This window comes from Corythoichthys intestinalis, chromosome 4 (assembly GCF_030265065.1).
Source record: "Corythoichthys intestinalis isolate RoL2023-P3 chromosome 4, ASM3026506v1, whole genome shotgun sequence".
Lineage (NCBI taxonomy): Eukaryota > Metazoa > Chordata > Actinopteri > Syngnathiformes > Syngnathidae > Corythoichthys > Corythoichthys intestinalis.
In genome coordinates this window covers 46,069,742-46,093,386 of record NC_080398.1, presented here as the reverse complement: position 1 = coordinate 46,093,386, position 23,645 = coordinate 46,069,742, and the positions used below count along the sequence as shown (strand labels likewise).

Genomic DNA, 23,645 nt, shown 5'->3' with positions numbered 1-23,645 from the left:
GAAGGCTGACAGTAGGTGTGGCACTTTGGTTAGCGGGTGTTTTCTAGTTTTGCTTTGGTTTTGACATGACTGAGCCTGTTTAATTAGCTGATGTCAGTGTATCACATATCTATTGTTTATCAGGATTTCCACTGTGGTTATAAAATAGGACTGATCTTACTTGTGTCTATTTTGTCAATGCAAACAAATACAGTATATAAACACTATAAATGCATTTATTTTATAAAGTTTTAAACATTCATAACCATGTTTTGTACACATTTTGTGACTTATTTCACCTTAAGTACTTGTAAAATATGTTCCATTAATGGCATATCAATATATTACGTCCTTTAATTTTAATTTATCATGACATTTCACAATCATTTTTTTCATTGATTGGCCTTATAGTGAGGCATTTTACACTGATACAGTTAGCCCACATTTACTGTTCAAACCATTAGTGCATGAAATTATGAATTGGATTAGTTTTCATATTAGTTTAATAGAGGCTTCTATCACCTTGCCATTAAACACTGACCCACTACATTTTAATACAAATATAAACTCATTAAACTGTAAACTTGAACACCAGTGCATATGACAGTTAAAATTAAGGGTGAAAGAATTTCTCATAAAGCTCTGGCATTGTTTTTTTTTTTTTTTTTTCAAAGATTCTGCAAGTAGTCATTTCCGATGTATTTTGAGGCATTAAATTGTTGCTGCTTCTTTTTCTCCCCTTGTAGAAAGATGTGAGTTATCTGCAACAGTGGCTTGATGCATTTGTAGCATCCTTTGAAAGGCTCATAGATGTGCACTCACTCGAGCCGCGGAGGTAAGAAGCTCTTATCTTTTGACATAAACTGCTTAGCATCCTCCATTCCCAAAGCAGAATGAATTTTGGCTTCTTACAAAGATACCGTCTGTTTTGAAATGTTTATTTTATACCCAAACACTTCCTCTGTGAGGACACCTTTTTCTCCTCCCCTATACCACCCATCCCTTCACCTTCCAGAGTGGAGGAGTGCACTTCTGAGGTGCCTCTGCTCCCCAAAGAGGTCCTGGTGTTCCTCAGCACACAGCTTTGGCAAAGTGCATCACATCTGTCAAACACCCATGACCATATCAGTAACACCCCCCACCCTCTACTCCTCATAAAATTCTTCATCATTGTCTGCAGGTAAGTTTGATACTCAGTGGTGGTGCTGTCTTTCTTGTATAAGTGTGAAATAAAGTAGATTGTAGTGTCATGATAGAATATAATGACAGAAGTAGTGCTGAGACGTTTAGACGATGTTACCAAAGATGAATAAAAACAAACAAAAAATAAAAATGATAGCTTTCATTGTTGCTATAAGGGAAGCTGACAAATTACAGTTATTTTGTTTGTCCTGACATTGCGACATGAATTGTGCAAAGAGGCTGCAACCGTGCATCAGGAAGTTCTCCCTTTTATTATGCACATATACTATGCTCTTTACCATGGATGGCCATTTTGCAGACTTTCCTAATACTGCATTTTATTCAACTTCTAGAAACATGGAGAACATTGATCCAGAGAAGACTCCTGGTTTTGTTTTTGAAACGATCAAGCTTTTGAATTTTTGTTTGCATCAGGTATGGTATTTATAAATGGAATTGGAAACTGTTCATAGCAGTTTTGTTTTAATGAAGATGTGTACTTGACAAAGTCAAATAGTGAATAATAATTCAATTTCATTGTACTTCTAACCTCACAAGCTATATGTAGATGCTGGGATGTACAGTATGTAAACCACACAGTCGCACGGTATAACTGCCACATTAATTATTGCTATATAGTGAAGGAAGATTGATATACAGATGGTGCGGCTGCACAAATCTTTTTTTTTGCTGGCTAAGACAAACTTGATTGGCTTTAGTACTCTCTCTGCTATATCCCACGGGTTTTTGTATTAACCAAAAACAACAACAATGAAAATGCCATTATACATACATACATACAATGCCTTGCAAAAGTATTCGGCCCCCTTGAATCTTGCAACCTTTCGCCACATTTCAGGCTTCAAACATAAAGATATAAAATTTTAATTTTTTGTCAAGAATCAACAACAAGTGGGACACAATCGTGAAGTGGAACCAAATTTATTGGATAATTTAAACTTTTTTAACAAATAAAAAACTGAAAAGTGGGGCGTGCAATATTATTCGGCCTCCTTGCGTTAATACTTTGTAGTGCCACCTTTTGCTCCAATTACAGCTGCAAGTCGCTTGGGGTATGTATCTATCAGTTTTGCACATCGAGAGATTGACATTCTTGCCCATTCTTCCTTGCAAAACAGCTCGAGCTCAGTGAGGTTGGATGGAGAGTGAAGTCTTCAGCTCTTTCCACAGATTCTCGATTGGATTCAGGTCTGGACTTTGACTTGGCCATTCTAACACCTGGATACGTTTATTTTTGAACCATTCCATTGTAGATTTGGCTTTATGTTTTGGATCATTGTCCTGTTGGAAGATAAATCTCCGTCCCAGTCTCAGGTCTTGTGCAGATACCAACAGGTTTTCTTCCAGAATGTTCCTGTATTTGGCTGCATCCATCTTCCGGTCAATTTTAACCATCTTCCCTGTCCCTGCTGAAGAAAAGCAGGCCCAAACCATGATGCTGCCACCACCATGTTTGACAGTGGGGATGGTGTGTTCAGGGTGATGAGCTGTGTTGCTTTTACGCCAAACATATCGTTTTGCATTGTGGCCAAAAAGTTCAATTTTGGTTTCATCTGACCAGAGCACCTTCTTCCACATGTTTGGTATGTCTCCCAGGTGGCTTGTGGCAAACTTTAAACGAGACTTTTTATGGATATCTTTGAGAAATTGCTTTCTTCTTGCCACTCTTCCATAAAGGCCAGATTTGTGCAGTGTACGACTGATTGTTGTCCTATGGACAGACTCTCCCACCTCAGCTGTAGATCTCTGCAGTTTATCCAGAGTGATCATGGGCCTCTTGGCTGCATCTCTGATCAGTTTTCTCCTTGTTTGAGAAGAAAGTTTGGAAGGACGGCCGGGTCTTGGTAGATTTGAAGTGGTCTGATGCTCCTTCCATTTCAATATGATGGCTTGCACAGTGCTCCTTGAGATGTTTAAGGCTTGGGAAATCTTTTTGTATCCAAATCCGGCTTTAAACTTCTCCACAACAGTATCTCGGACCTGCCTGGTGTGTTCCTTGGTTTTCATAATGCTCTCTGCACTTTAAACAGAACCCTGAGACTATCACAGAGCAGGTGCTTTTATACGGAGACTTGATTACACACATTTGGATTCTATTTATCATCATCGGTCATTTAGGACAACATTGGATCATTCAGAGATCCTCACTGAACTTCTGGAGTGAGTTTGCTGCACTGAAAGTAAAGGGGCCGAATAATATTGCACGCCCCACTTTTCAGTTTTTTATTTGTTTAAAAAGTTTAAATTATCCAATAATGTTGTTCCACTTCACTATTGTGTCCCACTTGCTGTTGATTCTTGACAAAAAAATTAAATTTCATATCTTTATGTTTGAAGTCTGAAATGTGGTGAAAGGTTGCAAGATTCAAGGGGGCCGAATACTTTTGCAAGGCACTGTACATATATATATTGTGCGAGTTCTCCCACTTGAAAATATTAAACAGGCCTGTAATTGTCAAAATGCGTAAACCTCAACCATGAGAGACAGAATGTGGGGAAAAAAAAAAAAAACAGAAAACACATTGTTTGATTTTTAAATAATTTATTTGCAAATCATGGTGGAAAATAAGTATTTGGTCAATACCAAAAGTTCATCTCACTACTTTGTTATGTACCCTTTGTTGGCAATAACGGAGGCCAAACGTTTTCTGTAACTCCTCACAAGCTTTTCACACAGTGTTGCTGGTATTTTGGCCCATTCCTCCATGCAGATCTCCTCTAGAGCAGTGCTGTTTTGGGGCTGTCATTGGGCAACACGGACTTTCAACTCCCTCCACAGATTTTCTATGGGGTTGAGATCTGGAGACTGGCTAGGCCACTCCAGGACCTTGAAATGCTTCTTACAAAGCCAGTCCTTTGCCAGGGCAGGCTGTGTGTTTGGGATCATTGTCATGCTAAAAGACGTCTCATTTTCAATGCCCTTGCTGATGGAAGGAGATTTTAACTCAAAATCTCTCGATACATGGCCCCATTCATTCTTTCCTTTACACAGATCAGTCGTCCTGGTCCCTTTGCAGAAAAACAGCCCCAAAGCATGATGTTTCCACCCCCATGCTTCACTGTGGGTATGGTGTTCTTCGGATGCAATTCAGTATTCTTTCTCCTCCAAACACGAGAACCTGTGTTTCTACCAAAAAGTTCTATTTTGGTTTCATCTGACCATAACACATTCTCCCAGTCCTCTTCTGGATCATCCAGATGCTCTCTAGCGAACCACAGACTGGCCTGGAGGTGTACTTTCTTCAGCAGGGGGACACGTCTGGCAGTGCAGGATTTGAGTCCCTGGCGGCGCATTGTGTTACTGATACTAGCCTTTGTTACTGTGATCCCAGCTCTCTGTAGGTCATTCACTAGGTCCCCCCGTGTGGTTCTGGGATTTTTGCTCACCGTTCTTGTTATCATTTTGACGCCACGGGGTGAGATCTTGCATGGAGCCCCAGATCGAGGGAGATTATCAGTGGTCTTGTATGTTTTCCATTTTCTAATAATTGCTCCCACAGTTGATTTCTTTACACCAAGCGTTTTACCTATTGCAGATTCAGTCTTCCCAGCCTGGTGCAGGTCTACAATTTTGTCTCTGGTGTCCTTCGACAGCTCTTTGGTCTTGGCCATAGTGGAGTTTGGAGTGTGACTGACTTAGATTGTGGACAGGTGTCTTTTATACTGATAATGAGTTAAAACAGGTGCCATTAATACAGGTAACGAGTGGAGCCTCGTTAGACCTCGTTAGAAGAAGTTAGACCTCTTTGACAGCCAGAAATCTTGCTTGTTTGTAGGTGACCAAATACTTATTTTCCACTGTAATTTGGAAATAAATTCTTTAAAAATCAAACAATGTGATTTTCCTTTTTTTCCCCCACATTCTGTCTCTCATGATTAAGGTTTACTCATGATGAGAATTACAGGCCTCTCTAATCTTTTCAAGTAGGAAAACTTGCACAATTGGTGGTTAACTAAATACTTATTTGCCCCACTGTATGTTGCCATGCACTCCTATCTCTGTCCATTTAATGTTTACATTCGTGTAACTTACTGTGTTATTGCTGTAGCAATAGTCATGCTATGCTCACTAAAACAAAATGGTTTTGGCTAATTTGACTGTATTTATTGTTATTATTTTAAGTTTAAGTGATGTTATAACTTAGGATATAACATTAGAAAATGTATCTCGCCCATAAAAATTAGTGATACCCTTACTCGAGCCTTAAAATTAATTACAGCCAGTCAGCCAATCAGATGTGTTTATACTGGACAAGTAGTAGACTGATTACATTTGCAATCCCTTCTAAGCACGTTACAACGCACCATATATAGCCAACCCAAAACAACATTTTAAGCAACATCGGTTCATTATTATATACCGAGACACACCATGATGACCTTGAGACAGTTTTAATATTGAGATATCGTGATATAGCAAATTTTGTGATGTCCTTGGCAGATTCCCAAACAAAATATGCTCAAGCTGTCCTTAGTATCATGCGGGCCTGTTGATGAAGTTAATAAGAGCTTTGTTTTAAACAGGTGTATAATCACTAGTGTGCGGTGAATTGTGTTCATTTGAGTCATTTTACTCTTTATACTTTATGTAATCAGATAAAGAATGGTGAGGGGGAGCAGTCAACGCTGCAGTCCGTTGTGTATTTCGGACTAGTGCTATGCGAGAGTGTCTTTGACCCGTATCAGACGTGGAGGAGACGTCTGGCAGGGTAAGCACGTGTGTATTTCTGGAGGTGGAAGTTATTGACACAAAACTGCACCAAGGTTATCATAATATGTTTTATACATCTTACTTAACAGAAGGACTGTTTAACGTCTTTTCTTGGTGTATTTTGACGTCAAGCCTCAGTGGTATTTTGTCGGCATTAGTAGGAGAGCCTGACTTTAGCCTTGTGTATATGTTGCAGAGAGGAGGTTAGCTTGCTGGAGAGGAACAAGTACAAATTCTTGCCGCTGCCTCTGCCAGAGGAGCTGACTGCTCTGTTCCACGGTGAGGAGCAAACGAATTGACCTCCTCTCTGATCTTCATCAGACTTGCATGCCAACAGAAATAAACCTGTTCTTTACATAAATGATCTTATGGCCACTGCTTTCTTCTTCAACTTGTATCAGCGCTGACCCAGAACCAAGATGCATATCATGAACAGAAGACATAATAAAGACATTTTGGCCTTTGACAACATTTTGCATTATGCACATCTATGCTAAATGAATTCAACAAATATTAGAGGGACAAACAACAACCAAAATAACTAGCATATTGTTAAACTCACTTGGTTACTTAATAGTCAGTATTAAATATTACCTTTTTAAAGGTAGAATTTTTACTTCTTTTGTATTTAAAAAAAAAGGTTCTGGGTCAGTTTTCATTGATCTATTAGTTAATAGGTTAAATATTGCACTCTCATGCAATATTGCACGCTCTTGCATTCTCAGTAAAGAGCTTTGTGCTTCTGTATTGAGTTTGGCATCTTCATTTTTATAAAAAAGCATGATTCGTATTTCTCCACTTGTATGATTTCACATTTACAGAAAGTCTGCAGGACAGTGAGAAAATCCCAGAGCTTCTCACACTCAGGCTAGTTCATCTTCAGGGAGCTATCATTAGTGGGGGCAAGGTTTGTTGCCATATTTACTATATCCTCATGATCAGAGTTTATTATTGTCTGGGAATGCGATTACCATGGCTCATCTTGGATTATGTATCCTTCCAGAATAATGGTCTCCTGGCTGTCACCTCTCACTCTGTTGAGGACCTCTTTTCAGTGCTACAAGTTTGGTGCTGCAGGGGCGTTCATCAGTCGAAGGACACGACGCTCCCTCGGCTGACCTTGCAATGCCTGACCGCAATGATCCACTTGCTGCATTTTAGCAGCCCTTCAGAGCGACAAGTTAACATAAAGACCATACTGCAGAGTTTTTTTCAGCTCCTTAACTGGAACCGTCCACTGAGCAGTGAACTGCAAGACAGGCAGAACTCTGAGGAAAGCCTGATCTTGCTTCAGAGCTTAATGCTGAGTAAGATGACATAGAGGTTAAATGACCAACGTGACGACAAAGATCACATTACTCTGTGCTCTGGTTTACAGCTGCAGTACCTGAGATCCTGCAGTGTTCGGACCGGCCTGCCCTCCAGGCTGTCTTCCTGAACAACAACTGCTTTGAACACATCCTCAGGCTAATACAGAACAGCAAGGTTAGATTCTACTTAATTGCTTATTATTCATGTCTGGTTTGCTCATATTTCTTCATTTACTTTTTTCATATTCCTGAAATGCAATTCCTCATTTGTTCGCCAGATTTATGTCTGACTTCTCAGTGAAAGCGGTCACTCAAATCTAAGACAAATTGAAAACTTACTAGGCTACTTTGCTTCTAATTGTTTGTATCTTTTGTACTGTACTGTGTGTATGTCCTGTAGCTCTTTCAGAGCAACAGGCTTAGGCCGAAGAGTGAGTGTGACCTCACTACAAGTTTACTCACAGAGGTCAAAGTGGACCAGGTATTCCCCCCAAATAAACCTTTGGTATTGATATTGATCTGTCAGCAGGAAACTCAGCCTTCTCGCCACTCGTTCACAGCTATGAGTTGTCTAAACAGGAAACTTTAGAGAGGAAGACAGGCTTATAAAGCAGGTAGCATGATATGATAAATGTTGTTTGGGGTGAGACATTGACCTTATCTTTGCACATAGTATATCTTTTGAACACTCGTATTTTGATACAGTATAGTTGGACACTGAAAATGAAAACAGCAACTCAAACAGGCACATTTTAAGCAGTAAAACCGATTAGAATACAGTTTTGATGACTGACATAAAACATAATTCAGAATTAGCAGTCACCTTGTTTATGTAATAATCCCTGATGGTTCGGAAAGGACTGGGGGGGAGATTTTTATCAGCAGTGTACTGAAAAAGAGCTTTTAGTGGTTTTAACATACTAGTCCTTCTCAAAAATTAGCATATTGTGATAAAGTTCATTATTTTCTGTAATGTACTGATAAACATTAGACTTTCATATACGGTATTTTAGATTCATTACACACAACTGAAGTAGTTCAAGCCTTTGATTATTTTAATTTTGGCAAAAAAGTCAAGAAAAACCAAAAATCCCTGTCAAAAATTAGCATAGTATGAAAAGGTACTCTAAAGAAGCCACTAACCTAATCATCTGAATCAACGAATTAACTCCAAACCCCTGCGAAAGATTCCTGAGGCTTTTAAAAACTCCCAGCCTGGTTCATTACTCAAAACCGCAATCATGGGCAAGACTGCCGACCTGACTGCTGTCCAGAAGGCCATCATTGACACCCTCAAGCAAGAGGCTAAGACACAGAAAGAAATTTCTGAGCGAATAGGCTGTTCCCAGAGTGCTGTATCAAGGCACCTCAGTGGGAAGTCTGTGGGAAGGAAAAAGTGTGGCAGGAAACGCTGCACAATCAGAAGAGGGGACCGCACCCTGAAAAAGATTGTGGAGAAGTGCTGATTCCAGACCTTGGGGTACCTGCAGAAATAGTGGACTGAGTCTGGAGTAGAAACATCCAGAGCCACCGTGCACAGGCGTGTGCTGGAAATGGCTGAACCGCCTGACCTGGGCTACAGAGAAGCTGCACTGGACTGTTGCTCAGTGGTCCAAAGTACTTTTTTCAGATGAAAGCAAATTTTGCATGTCATTCGGAAAGACTGGAGAGAAGGAAATGCCAAAATGCCTGAAGTCCGGTGTCAAATACCCACAGTCAGTGATGGTCTGGGGTGCCATGTCAGCTGCTGGTGTTAGTCTACTGTGTTTTATCAGGGGCAGGGTCAATGCAGCTAGCTATCAGGAGATGTTGGAGCACTTCATGCTTCCATCTGCTGAAAAGCTTTATGGAGATGAAGATTTCATTTTTCAGCACGACCTGGCACCTGCTCACAGTGCCAAAACCACTGGTAAATGGTTTACTGACCATGGCATTACTGTGCTCAATTGGCCAGCCAACTCTCCTGACTAGAACCCCATAGAGAATCTGTGGGATATTGTGAAGAGGAAGTTGAGAGACACCAGACCCAACACTGTGGATGAGCTTAAGGCCGCTATCGAAGCATCCTGGGCCTCCATAACACCTCAGCAGTGCCACAGGCTGATTGCCTCCATGCCACGCCGCATTGAAGCAGTCATTTCTGCAAAAGGATTCCTGACCAAGTTTTGAGTGCATAGCTGATATAATGAATTGAAGGTTGACTTTTTTTGTAGTGGAAAAACACTTTTTTGTATTGGTTGGATGAAATATGCAAATTTTTTGAGATCGGGATTTTTGTTTTTTCTTGACTTTTTTGCAAAATTCATCAATATTAAAACAATAAAAGGCTTGAACTACTTCAGTTGTGTGTAATGAATCTAAAATATATGAAAGTCTAATGTTCATCAGTACATTACAGAAAATAATGAACTTTATCACAATATGCAAATTTTTTTAGAAGGACTAGTACACCTCGGTTACCTTGTCTATTATATCCATCCATCCAATTTCTATTGTGCCTGTCCTCATTTGGTTCATTAGGAGAGATGTTGCTAGCTGACACCTCAGTAAATTGCAAGAAAACACTTAACAGACAAAACAATTGTTCACACTCACACATTTAGACAATTTGGGGATTTCAATTAACTACAATTATGTTTTTTTCCCTTTTAAATCAATACAAAGCGCTACAATATGTTTGAAGAATGGTTTAGAGTTCTGTTGTGTAAGATAAACCTATTGAACTCAGCTAAAAATTTGATTAGTTGTGTTTTAAAAGCAATGGAATGTTTGCAGTGATGAAATGAAAATAGTTTTTTTCTGCATTTGTCTGAAAAAAAAACAATAAACCTTTATGTGGAGTATTTTTTTTTTCTTAACTAGACAGCTCATCTGTATTGTGCAGCATAATAATATTTCCAGTTAGAGGCTGAATTCCCTGTTGATTACACTGGACTAGTATATGTTTTTCTTAGTGCATGAGATGGTGGTTGGTGCATGACTTCTATTACTTCCCTGGTATTTGGTTTAGTGGCACATGCATAAAAAATGCATTTAATTTTTTTAGGGTTTAGCCGTAACCTGTCTTGATCTCCCTTTCTTTTTCCTGGTTGCCTTACATAACCCTGGTGTGGACAAATAACTGAGCTACTTAGAATCTTCTACTTGTCCTTCAATCACACTCTTTCTTTCATGGTGGACGGCGCACATTTTGACTTGTTGCATTGTCATGATAAAGCTAATTTCCCTATGATGATGTAGGTGCTGGAGCGAGGTTCGGACAGCATCACAGTGCACGCTTTAGGAGTTCTAACAGCCATAATGAGTAACTCGCCCACTGCCAAGGTAAAGACATCATCATGTGATCACAGTCATAACATTATGACCATTGACCGCCTGCACAATCTAATGAGATCCAGTTAAAGCGTTAGATTAGAAACTGCTTGTCGAAGATAATGTTGCACAATTGGGGTTCCATTGTCAGAAAGGAAGGGGCGGCAAAAATACAGTAATTTAGAAGCCCTGACCTAAAGCAACAAAGAAATACAAATAAATGTTAATGTTTTCTCAGTTTTGTTGCTGAAACATTTCAGACATTTCAATTAAAACAAGTCTTTTGAACAAATCTGCATATGTAAAGGATGACAATACTGATGTTTTCGATTCGATTGTGCTTAACCAATTGATGTATTGATCTAGATCAATTAATTATTGTACCTCCAATACTGTACAGTGGTATGAAAAATTATCTGAACCTTTTGGAATTTCTCACATTTCTGCATAAAATCACCATCAAATGTGATCTGCTCTTTGTCAAAATCACACAGCTAAAAAACTCTGCTTTAACTAAAACCACCCAAACATTTATAGCTTTTCATATTTTAATGAGGATAGTATGCCAAACAATCACAGAATGGGGAAAAATAAGTAAGTGAACCATCACATTTAATATTTTGTGCCCCCCACCCACCCCACCCCCCTTGGCAGCAATAACTTCAACCAGAGGCTTCCTGTAACTCAGTGCTTCTCAATTATTTTCTGTTACGCCCCCCCCAAGCAAGACGTAAATGTTTCGCGCCCCCCCAAACTCTCCGCCGCCACTGTAAATAGTATTATTCGTCTATAAAATTACTATTATAAATATGCATCTGCCTAACATTGTGTCCTTTTTTTCTAATAAAGAAAAAAAGTAACAGATCAACTTATAATAAAGTATAACTTTATTAACATTGTTTTGTTTGTAACAGAGAAGACTTGACGTGCATCAATTTGCCTGAATTAAAAAAAAAAAAAAAAAGTCACATTCAAACTGTAAAAATACACTCAAGGTATTTTTGACCATTTGATACAGAAAAATAAAATGTAATAAAATCCGTAAATAATAACAAATTCAAATTGATTAGAAACATTTACTCATGAGGACAATATGCCAAAAAATTTGACCGAAAAAACAAAAATGAATAAAGGAAAAAAAGAGTGTCCTTGGACAGAAGGACAATTTTTATTTTTGCTGCTCACACTCAGTATTACCTCCTTTGCAATGGTGTGGAGTCATTATGCAATGAGCATGCTAACAACGCTCACTGGTTTACTGATATAACACTGACAAAGCAGGACTATTGTTGGCAATATTCGGCACGTTTTCGCTGAAAAACAATCAAGCGGCTTATCTATGAGATTGGGGTCGAATGTCTTTAAGTGGCGTCTTAAATGATTTGGCTTCTGGCAGTCCGCTATAATTATTTTCAAACACAGTAAACAGTAGTCTTTCCTCATCACCCCACTGTATTAAAAGTCAAAGCTAAAAGGCAAACGGCCCGAAAAAAGCGCATTCTCGGCGGCCGAGGTAGAACCGTAGGTGAGGGCGGTCGTCGTGACGATCCCAAGCCGAAAATGGCACTTCTCGGGCGGCGACGTGAGAACCGGACAAGACAAGACAGTGGGTCGCTGTGTGAGTGAGTCCGGTCGGAAAACGGCTTTCGAAAACGGCGGCGGCGTACTGCTCTTCATGTCTGTTTTCTGTGTGCTGAGTGCTCTTCCTTAGTTCAAAAATACTGCACGCACTCTGAAAATGAGAGCGCCACTGCCACCCACTGAGTGGATGTGCAAGTACACTTTATTCCAGTCCGGCAAAAAAAAAGAAAAAAGAAAAAAGCATGTTCCCCGAGGACACATGCGCCCCCCCTGGCATCGCTCTGCGCCCCCCCAGGGGGGCGCGCCCCACTATTTGAGAAGTACTGCTGTAACTGCAGATCAGTCTGGCGCATCAATCAGGACTAATCTTGGCCCATTCTTCTCTACAAAACTGCTGTAGTTCAGTCAGATTCATGGGATGTCTGGCATGAATCGCTGTCTTCAGGTCATGCCACAGCATCTCAATGGGGTTTAAGTCTGGACTTTGACTTGGCCACTCCAGAACTTGTATTTTGTTCTTCTGAAACCATTCCTAAGTTGATTTTGTTTTGGGTCATTGTCTTGTTGCAGCATCCATCCTCTTTTTAGCTTCAATTGTCTGACAGATGGCCTCAGGTTTTCCTGCAAAACATTCTGATAAACTTTTGAACTCTTCCATTAATGATTGCAAGTTGTCCAGGCCCTGAGGCAGCAAAACAGCCCCAAATCCCGATGCTCTCTCCACCATGCTTCAAGGTGGGGATGAGGTGTTGATGTTGGTGAGCTGTTCCATTTTTCCTCCACACATGACGTTGTGTGTTACTCCAAAACAATTCCACGTTGGTTTCATCAGTCCACAAAATATTTTGCCAAAACTTCTGTGGAGTGTCCAAGTGCCTTTTAGCGGACATTAAAGGAGCAACACAGTTTTTTTTTTTGTTTTTTTTGGAAAGCAGTTGCTCCTTCCGTGGAGTCCTCCCATGAACACCACTCTTGGCCATAGTTTTACATATAGTTGATGTGTGCACAGAGGTACTGGCCTGTGCCAGTGATTTCTTTACCGTCTCTAGGGTTCTTTTATACCTCTCTGAGTATTCTGTGCTGAACTCTTGGCGTCATCTTTGGTGAATGGCCACTCTTTGGGAGCGAAGCAACAGTGCCAAACTTTTTCCATTTGTAGACAACTTCTCTGACTGACGATTGATGAACATCCAGACTTTTAGATATGGTTTTGTATCCTTTTCCAGCTTTATACAAATCAACAATCCTTGATCGCAGGTCTTCAGAGAGCTCTTTTGACCGAGCAATGATGCACATCAGACAATGCTTCTCATCAAGACTATTTTTACCAGGTGTGTATTTTTTAGTGGGCAGGGCAGCTTTAAACCATTCATCAGTGAATGGGCACACACCTGACTTCAATTGTTTGGTAAAAATTGGTTTCAATTGCTCTTTAAGTCTCCTTAGGCAGCGGGTTCACTTACTTATTTTTCCCCCCTTCTGTCATTGTTTGCATGCTATCCTTACCAAAATACGAAAACCTATAAATGTCTGGGTGGTTTTAGTTAAAGCAGACACTGTATTTTCATCTGGGTGATTTTGACAAAGCTCAGATCACATCTGATGGTGATTTTATGCAGAAATGTGAGAAATTCCAAAAGGTTGAGATACTTTTTCATACCACTGTATATACTGTATGTATATGTATAATGTTTTGATAGGAGTAGTCTGAGCCAAGGAAGGTTTTTCTTCATTCATGTCGGAAATGTCATTGTATTCTAATTGGCTTTATGGATCTGTGCCAACTTTATACTCAGTGGAGTAGCATTTGACTGCTATTTTTGTCTGGTCCCACAGGAGACATTCAAGGAGCGGATTGGCTACTCCCAGCTATTTGACGTGCTCAAGAGTCAAGGTCAACCCACCAAAAGGCTGCTGCAGGAGCTGATGAACATGGTGAAAAGCATTTTCCTCTCATTATCCACTCATTGCCTACAGGGAACAGTCCGTTTTCTCTCACAAATGACCTTTTTAAATGTCTCAATGTCGCCAAGTCTCAATCTCATCCTCATTACGAGCCACCTCTGTGTTTGTTCCTCTCCAGGCAGTGGAAGGCGAGTATGCCCACGCACACCATTTAGGCATTAGTAATGACCAACCCTTGCTGCTGCTTCTGCAATGGCTCCCTGAGTTACACGGCCATAGAGAGCTTCAGCTACTGGTAGCACAGTGGCTGGCCACTGTATGCGGCGGGTCCCTATCATGTCGGACTGTGGCAGTAGAGGCAGGCATGGTAGGGGCTCTCCTCCAGGTGCTCTCGCAGCCCCAGCACTTGGACAAGCAGTGTGCAGATGCTCTGCTGGGGCTCCTGCAAGACCTGGGCTCACTTTGTTTGAAGCCCGAAGAGTTGAGGAGCCTTCTCAAACTGCTCAGATTGGATCAGGATAAAGGTGTGCATCCGTTCTGCACTCGCATCATCCAAGTGCTCTCGGCGATGGCGGCGCGAGAAGGTCGGGATAGTGCCTTGCAGTACTTTGACCTCACACCCCCTATGGCGGGTATCATGGTGCCCACAGTCCAACGATGGTCAGGCAGCAGCTTTGCCTTTCACGCCTGGCTCTGCCTCAACATGGACTTCCCCCATAACCCTCAGGTGGACTTAAACAAACCTGCCAACTCGGTCCCACCAAGTCAACATGACATGGGAAAAGGACCACGCAGGAAGCAGCTATACAGGTAGAAGGGCAGGGCCGACCTGCGAAACATTTGTATTGTATGTTTTGTTTTTTTAAATCTCTTGTCTTCCATGAAGTTTCTTCACAGCTAGTGGAACTGGACTGGAAGCCTTTTTCACAATGGAGGGTGTGCTGGTCGTAGCTGTTTGCACTAAGAAGGATTACATGGCTGTTGCATTGCCAGAACTCCCACTAGCTGACTCACGCTGGGTGAGTGCAGTGGGAACTCAGCCTCTCCCAAATATAAATGCATTGCATCATGGAAAATTATTTTTTTCAAGGTCCAATGGTCTGGATGTTTGACCCAAAGTGTGGTCGGGTATACTGTAGTTATCAATGACTTTATCGTCAAAAGGAGTGCATAGCTTGTCAGAAACCCACTAGTGCTGTTGATTCGATTTCAATTTTTGTGATCTAAGGACGAAAATTACATGTGGGAGGTTGAGCTGTGCATACACAGACCACCAGGGTCCAAAACTTTTAGATGGACATTCTCGCATCGCATTGTAAAAAAAAAAAAAAAAAATTAAAAAAAAAGAAAGAAAAAAAAAATATATATATATATATATATTTTTTTTTTTTAATTAAAAATATGTGTGTGTATATATATATATGTGTGTGTGTGTGTGTGTGTGTGTATATATATATATATATATATATATATATACACAGTTAGGGTGTAACGGTACATGTAATAGTATTGAACCGTTTCGGTACGTGGTGCTCGGTTGGGAACGGACGCGTACCGAACGAGTTTCTGACGTAATATAACCCTTACTTTTCGAGGCTGTGAGTCGATCGGGTTACAGTTTCTTTGTGTAGATTATATTTTCTCCGTCTTCTCTACTATAATGAGGACCAACACGGTAGGATAGTATAACCCAGAAACGTCAACGGCGCGACAACGTGGAACGCCGCGAGAACGCAGTGAAACGCGGGCGTTAGAGTCAATCAGCCAGTGCACACCAGTCGCAGTGCAGCCGCGTGTTAGATGCGTCCCAGAAGCGGCTCAACGCGACGCACGCGAAAAGAACGGCAGAGTTTATTATTTGACCCGAGACGCGGCCCTCCTGCGTCAATACTACTAATGGTAGCTAGGATCGGGCTGGAAGTCACTCGTGTAAAAATACGGTGGAGCTGGTCAATTTTCACACTAATATACAATCGTAACCTACTTTTTGAGTCCATCAGATCTCTTGAGTGGTAGATCTGGGCACAGCTGACTTGTCTTTGTTGATTTACTGCTGTCTTCTCTGATAATAATAATAATAATAATAACCAACACGGCCCCGTGTTCAATACAAAACCCTCCTACCGCAACAAAACAAGTAGGAACTAATATTCACATAGGAACTAAAGTTATACAACATAAAATATACAATATAAATGAATACTACATCATATTTGTAAAATATAAACACATATTAAAATAAATAATAGCCCATTTAAATAAAATAAATTCAAATGAGCTAAAACACCTGTAATTAAATAATAAGAATAATACACACATCCTGCTTACACAATTAAATTAATTAATTTCTGTGTGGCGCTTTAACTTGAGAAAATCCACCAATAAAGCTTTTGAAAACCGTTCATAAGAAAAAAAAATGTTTAAATGAAGCATTTCATTTGTAAAGTACATGTTAAAATCTTTGTCATTGGGATTGCTTTTCTCTTTAGCACAGGACTTCTTTTTTCTTCCTTCTTTCAGAAAGAAAGCTGATCAATACGCGGGGTCTAAAGGCAAATTGTTGTTGGATTATCTTTAAATACCCGCTACTTTTTGAGCAGAATTCTAACTTTGTATAGGCTAATGTTCCTATTGTTGAAAGCACAAAAGTGTGTAATAAACAACTAGCACATTTATATTTTGCATTTTGTTTTCTTACTGTACCGAAAATGAACCGAACCGTGACCTCAAAACCGAGGTACGTACCGAACCGAGATTTTTGTGTACCGTTACACCCCTAATATACAGTATATTGATAGAACTCATGTTTATTGTTGCACACGGTCGATCAGACTTGAAATACACATCCTGATTCAGCAATAAATTTAGTCTTGTGGTTGTTCATATTTGCTTTCAGTTTTTCTCTTCCAAATCACTTTCAGCTAAATACTTTGTTATTCATTGTATTTTCAGCATTCAGTTGCCATAGTCCACATTCAAGGCCGTCGTCCTTTTGGTCAGAACTTGGTCAATATCTTCATTGATGGAGAGTTGTCTAAAACAGCTCAGATTCGCTTTCCATCCTTAAGTGAGGTATGGTACATTTGTTTCGTATGTCACCTGCTTCAAGAGTTGACGTGAATATGGGTATACCTAATGAAGAATATCTACTTTTGGTATTTTCTTTAAAGCCTTTTACTTCCTGCTGCATCGGCTCTGCAGGCAACCGGACCACCACCACCACGACCTCGCCTAATCTTTCCACATCCCTTTCCTCCAGCCAATCCCCTGAATTTGCCTTTCCGGCCACCGCCCCCTCCCTAATCCGCTCGCAGTCCTTTCCAGTCACCTTCTCAGGGGGCCGTTGGGGTTCTCTTAATGACTCCACGGTGCATACCATCCCAGCGGGGCTGCAGGACACAGAGTGGGGAACACCCTCTTCCCTGGATGGACTCCTGGGAACTGCCTTCATCTGCCATGAAGCTCTGCAGCAAGGCCAGACAAGAATGTTGTACACTGCAGGTATAGCTCACCACTTAAAAAACATGTAGTTGTATATAAATTTGTGTAACATAGCATTGCTTTCTACTTTCTATCAAAGGCCCAAATCACGTGCCCTTATTCAAAGCAGATGGAGAGTTGTCTGATCTTAATGGCAAACTTGTGCTCTACTACACTCCTCAGGTAACCGACTGAAAATGTCCTGAATAGTTCAATTTAAGCACCAAGGGTGCCCCCAGAGCTTGATAAGCATGGCGGGTCCGCAGACTTTTCTTGCACCCCTGCTGGGCTAAAATAGTGCTACAAAGGAAAGTATTAAAATATACAGTATATATACCTATTTTAACCACATTCTAACCATGTCTGGTGAAACGGTTTAAAGCGCAATGGCAACATCTTATGGTCAGTATATAATAAACCTCTGCCATATCACTGAATCACACCGTATTTTGGTTTGTTTGTTTGTTTGTTAAACTTATTTCGAAACTGTGCCTTTTTGTAAGACTACGTTTAAGTATTGTTAATAAATAGCTTATAATAACTCATAATAGTCATAAGGTAAAATACATATTCATATATAAGTAAGCCGCTGGTGGGTTTCTCTACCACCAGGCTTTGCAAGTTCTCATGGGGAAATCGAGGTCTACATTTCATAATTATTTACTGAAATGCATTGTTCCTTGCTATGTTTCAGGCATTCAAGAGTCAAATATGCTTAGATTTGTCACCTAATCATCAATATGACGGACGTCTAACAGGACATCGAGTCATCAATTGGGACATTAAGGTTAGCTTTATTGTGGTCTTACCATTTGGCTACGTCATTATGGTGAGCTCTAATGCTGTGAATTTGCACAAAGATATGTTCTGCTTGGACAGTGTGTAACCCCAAAAGGAATATATACTGTATGGGTTTCTGTCTGATCTGTATCCCCTGTAGGATGCCATCAATGTGGTTGGGGGTATAGGGGTTCTGCTGCCCCTCCTCGAGCAAGTATGCGAGGAAGAGCAGGTGTACAACAGCGCTCAGGAGATCTCAGAACTGCTCGGTCCAGAACTGACATCATCGCGAGGCCCGGCTGCCATGCTGCTGCCACTTAAGTCTTCAGGTGAGATTTTGCTCAGCGGTTTAAGACTCTTTTATGATTAGTGATACTCTGATAGACTTCATAATGTATTGACATGACACGGAGTGCGGGGCCAATTCATAGTGGGCCTATCTCTGTCAGAGCTGACCGAGTGGAAACACAGACACATAGCGGCCGCCATATGTCAACAAAGAGCGTTTTCCATTGAAAATTGTTGTGAATAAATGCTTAAATCCCTGAATTAGTTATAGATAATGACGTAAAAGAGTCTCGATTCTTGGTTAAAAGCAAACAAAATGTGCTGGTAGCATTTATTTTACATAGATATTGCAAACTATGAGGCTAATCAGTAAGGAAATTAGCGGCCGCCATATGCATATGTAAACAAAGAGCTTTTTCCGTTGAAAATTCTTGTGAATAAATCCTTAAATCCCTGAATTCTTTATAGATGCAAAAGAGTCTCAATTCTTGGTTAAAAGCAAAAAAAAAAAAAAAAAAAAAAAAAGAAACGTGCAGGTAACATTTATTTTACGTAAATATTGCAAAGAATATGCCAATGCTATAGCGGCTAATTTCTCCCACTGTTTTTTTCACGTTTCAAAATGCATGCATGGTACGAAAAATATAATAATTACCTTGAATCCTCTTACAAATCACTCCTGAAACGATCCTTCCTGTTTGTATGCAGTACAGCTTTCGTACTTTTTCAACCTAAATCCGGCATTAGATCGCTGCATGTGACGACTGGTAATAAATGAAGGCGTGACGCAGTGAATGGGGAATGTGATATGTCAGTACATTATGAAGTCTATGACTCTTCTTATCTGTCACTAATAACAGTTTCTATTATCATTCATATCAATAGTTTCTATCATAATATCTATATTTTTCCAGTTACAGTAGTTTTTGCATTGTGCCATAAATTCCGATAGTTTCTTTTAATCTTTCAGAAGCGAGACTGGAGAGGAATAGTATCGCGTCCTTCTTGCTGATGATGAAGAACATGATCCGTCGTCATCCTGTCAATCAGGAAAGCTTGCTGCAGTGCCACGGGCCTAGCATCATCGGCGCCATGCTGAGCAAAGTAACATGGCTAATTTTTCTGGCAATGAATTCATTTTAAAATCACTATTTTTTTTATTCGCACCAGTGCATCTGAACATGTTTTTAAAATTGTCTTTCATATTTTTTTAAAATTTATTTTTAACATTTTGAGCAAATGCCAGGTCTGGAGCATTGTACATGATTAAACCAAATGGACATAAACATACTCATTTCTCTACTCTGCAGGTCTCAGGCAGTATGATGGACATGAATGTTTTGATTGCATGTCGGCTGCTACTCGACCAGGTTTTTAACGAGGGAAATGGGCCGCTTCTGCAGCAGTTCTACCAGCATCTGCTCTTTGATTTCCGCATCTGGACCAGAAGCCATTTTGCTGTTTGTCACGGTGAGATAAACAGATGTTTTTCTCCTGATGTCTATCAATGTTATCAAAAGTAAATGCATCAGTTCACATAAAGGCTGAGAGGTTAATGACAGTTGGTGGTTTAAGCAACATGGTGAAGAAATTGTAGCAAGCTGAGGCTGTGACACTTTTTAAAATGCTCTTTTTTGTGGAGGTGATTTTGAAATGTCTTACTGAGCAAATGTAATTTTCCTTCCCAAGATCATGTCCAGTTCATATCGTCCGTGATCCATAAAGGAAAACAGCGCCTCAAGAGGAAATATGGAGTTCAGTACATTTTGGATACCATTCGCACTTACTACAGGTGACTTTTGAACTGCTTCCAAGGGACTGTAGAAAATTCTATGTATATCATTTAACACAGTTCACATCTCATCCACAGCACAGAGAAGGACGGTGGCTGTCTTTATGACGAGAAGCAGATGATTCAGACATCTCTGTTCGCGTTGCTGAAAGACTTCCTCAAGTCTCCTACAGCTGAAGAACTCCACAGTGTCCTTGCTTACATTGTGAGTGCGGGAGATGAGCAACAGGTACTGATCATGTTTTTTTTTCCTATGCAAAATTCTCACATAGCAGTTGTTCACATTGAACTGGATGATGATGCCAGCGTATTAGTTGTCCACTGCATAATTTTGTCCTCGTAGTGGGCCATTGACCATGAAATAGTGAGTAAATTTCATAAAGATGTAGTTGAAAAGATATTGTAGTTTCATAAATATCCTGTCTTTTAGGATACTTTCCTGTTCTCTCCCTATTTCACACTTGACCTCTTTCTTGCGTGTCTTTGTCAGGTGGTAAAGGCCTTGGATGTGCTCTATGAGCTTTTGCGGAGCAGCCCTCCGCGTGAACATGTGCAGGCTGTGCTGCTGGAGTGGGGAGTGGAACAACTTTATAGTGTTCTTCTCAACCAAAGCTTTGGAGATCGGGCTAGAGAGATGGTCTTCAGAGTGAGTGTTTTATTTCCTCTATTACACAATTTGACATCTAATTTGACCGTTTTGTTGGCAGGTTTTGTACAAAATCCTCAAGAGCGAGCGCGTGTCCGAGCGCAACAAGCAGCGCCTCAAACTAAAGGACTTCGGCTATCTCGGTTTGGTGTTTTTCCTTGAAGACATTCCTGTAACCATGACTACTGTGCGCTGTCTGTACGAGCAGGTCCTTGCTACAGGTATTTAATTTCAGATTTAATTAGGTTGTTAGAATAGTAAAAGGGAAGAATAGTAACCCAAATCAATGGGACATCAATTGACAACAGTTATTGGGAAAATGAAAGATTTTGATGAAGGTGCTATTTTTTTTTTAGCTGTTGTGGTACTTTTCCTTTTCGCTATTTTTCCTAAACCATGGCCATTTAAACTTAATCGATTTCAACGCCGTTTGTTGACCAATCATTTAAAATAGATATGTGTTTCGGTAACACTTTACAATAAGGGTCCCTTAATTAACATTAGTTAATGTATTTTTAGACAATAACTAATGTTTAAGTAACATTACAATAATTAATATTAATATGCTTACTTAAAATTTATTAATATATTAATTAACATGAGTTAAAGCATTAGTTAATGCATTAGTTAATGCAATAGTTAATGCATAACCAGACAGTAACTAATGGTTTGGTAAAATTAAAAATATATATAGGCCCATATAGGGTTAGGGTTGGGGTTTAGGGTTAGGGTTTGTTAATTTAAGCATTTCTAATTTCTTAGTTCAGGGACACATGTGCTACACTTTACAATAAGGGACCAAAAGGCATTCAGTAATGGTTAATAAAGGTTAAGGTGGGGGGGCGCTTAAGAATTTATAATTTCTTAGTTAAGGTACGCATGTGCTACAATAAGGATCCAAAAACATTCAGTAATGGTTAATTAAGGTTAAGTAATACTTACGAGGTACGTTCACATGACATAATACCATACTAAAGTTAGGTTAGCAGCACCCAAGGACTCACAGATTAATGTTTCTCATTTTAAAATAACAATCACTTACTAGTACCAGTATACATTAATAACTATTTATTAATGCACCAATGTATATGTGAATTGATGTTAAGTAATGTATTATATATATTATATATTATAACATAACCTTAAGTATGGTATTATTTCACGTGAACATACCTTGTAAGTATTACTTAACCTTAATTAACCATTACTGAATATTTTTGGGCCCTTATTGTAATGTGTAGCACATGTGTCCCTTAACTAAGAAATTATAAATGCTTAAGCCCCCACCCCCTTAAACCTTTATTAACCATTACTGAATGCTTTTTGGACCCTTATTGTAAAGTGTAGCATATGTGTCCCTTAACTAAGAAATTATAAATGCTTAAGTTAACAAACCCTAACCCTAAACACTATCCCTATATAGGCCTATATACAGTATATTTTTAAATTTACCAAACTTTTAGTTACTGTCTGGTTATGCGTTAACTAATGCATTACCTAATATTAATTAATATATCACTAAATGTTAAATAAGGGATTATATGAATTATTGTAATGTTACTTAAACATTAGTTATTGTCTTAAAATGCATTAAGTAATGCATTAACTTACGTTATTTGATATATTATTAAATGTTAGATAAGGGATTAAATAAATTATTGTCATGTTACTTAAACATGAGTTATTGTCTAAAAATGTACTAACTAATGTTAATTAAGGGACCATTATTGTAAAGTGTTACCTGTGTTTCTTCCTCTGGCCAGCATGAACCCTCCCACTACGTTTGATTAATGTGCAAGTAGTCTGAATAAAGCCGGACACTAAAGCCAGACAGACACTGATTCTTGTGAATTATTGTGTAGCTTTGAACGTTCATACAGTAAATGTAGTTGGAGTGAATCGGAAACTTAATGACATGGAACATGGTTTTGTGTTTGGAATGTTTAATTATGATCATATTTTCATGAAAAGTTGTCAGTAATTACAGAACGATTAACATTTTTTGCACCATGGATCCGTGTGATATGAGCCTTTTTTTCACAGAAAATAACAGTAAATATAAAATAACACAACCGGGCTAAAAACAAATATTAAGTGCAGGGAAAATGTAAATCACCATATGCAGAATCAACCTTTTTCAACAGTGGTCTCTCCTAAAACTTAGCAGCAAATATCCTTGGTTGCGGGCATTATGAGTTCTTCTCCAATCGTGAAAGGTTTCTTGGCTTTAGCAATACGGTTGGCCACGTGGTGTAATGCTCACAGTGCATTTGTTTTTGTTGCCTCATTTGCTAAATTTTAAGCCACATATTATGCAGAATGGACTTGGTTGTAGGCTCCCCCTTGCTCATCACGTGGCCTTTTCCTCGTAAAAAAGCTGTCCAAAGACGTCCGTTTTTCAGTCATTTTCGCTAATGTGTGGGCTTACTATTTCCGGGAACATATCTGATGCGCCTACGTCATTATCAAGGACAAGCACACATACACTAGATATAAAAAAAATAGATGCTAACTCCAACGGATTTCAATGACAAGTTCTTATCCAGTTTTATTATTATATCTATAGAGTAGACATATTGATGTGGCACAGACACAGATTTCGGTCGTTAACAAATTATTTATTATTTCTCTGCGGCCCGGTAGCAAATGCGCCAAGGA

The 23,645-nt window shown here is 39.6% G+C and overlaps 1 protein-coding gene across 4 annotated transcripts in view; it reads left to right on the top strand.

Annotated features, from left to right (window-relative positions):
• nbeal2 (neurobeachin-like 2) overlaps window positions 1-23,645 on the top strand; it is a 101,282-nt gene that overhangs the window by 25,612 nt on the left and 52,025 nt on the right. For 3 of the 4 annotated variants that reach the window (XR_009062923.1, XM_057833634.1, XM_057833633.1), the window contains exons 2-25: window positions 726-814; window positions 995-1,159; window positions 1,515-1,596; window positions 5,779-5,891; window positions 6,090-6,172; window positions 6,715-6,800; window positions 6,897-7,200; window positions 7,272-7,378; window positions 7,604-7,684; window positions 10,444-10,527; window positions 13,933-14,031; window positions 14,180-14,811; window positions 14,888-15,020; window positions 16,954-17,073; window positions 17,172-17,502; window positions 17,582-17,664; window positions 18,176-18,268; window positions 18,422-18,590; window positions 19,520-19,653; window positions 19,860-20,019; window positions 20,239-20,341; window positions 20,420-20,570; window positions 20,832-20,987; window positions 21,049-21,208. Coding sequence is in view for 3 of the 4 variants with exons in the window: in XM_057833634.1 (XP_057689617.1) it covers window positions 726-814; window positions 995-1,159; window positions 1,515-1,596; window positions 5,779-5,891; window positions 6,090-6,172; window positions 6,715-6,800; window positions 6,897-7,200; window positions 7,272-7,378; window positions 7,604-7,684; window positions 10,444-10,527; window positions 13,933-14,031; window positions 14,180-14,811; window positions 14,888-15,020; window positions 16,954-17,073; window positions 17,172-17,502; window positions 17,582-17,664; window positions 18,176-18,268; window positions 18,422-18,590; window positions 19,520-19,653; window positions 19,860-20,019; window positions 20,239-20,341; window positions 20,420-20,570; window positions 20,832-20,987; window positions 21,049-21,208 (3,718 nt within the window). In the remaining variant the exon portion in view is untranslated. The remainder of the gene's footprint in view (window positions 1-725; window positions 815-994; window positions 1,160-1,514; window positions 1,597-5,778; window positions 5,892-6,089; window positions 6,173-6,714; window positions 6,801-6,896; window positions 7,201-7,271; window positions 7,379-7,603; window positions 7,685-10,443; window positions 10,528-13,932; window positions 14,032-14,179; window positions 14,812-14,887; window positions 15,021-16,953; window positions 17,074-17,171; window positions 17,503-17,581; window positions 17,665-18,175; window positions 18,269-18,421; window positions 18,591-19,519; window positions 19,654-19,859; window positions 20,020-20,238; window positions 20,342-20,419; window positions 20,571-20,831; window positions 20,988-21,048; window positions 21,209-23,645) is intronic. The other variant, XM_057833635.1, reaches the window with a different exon arrangement.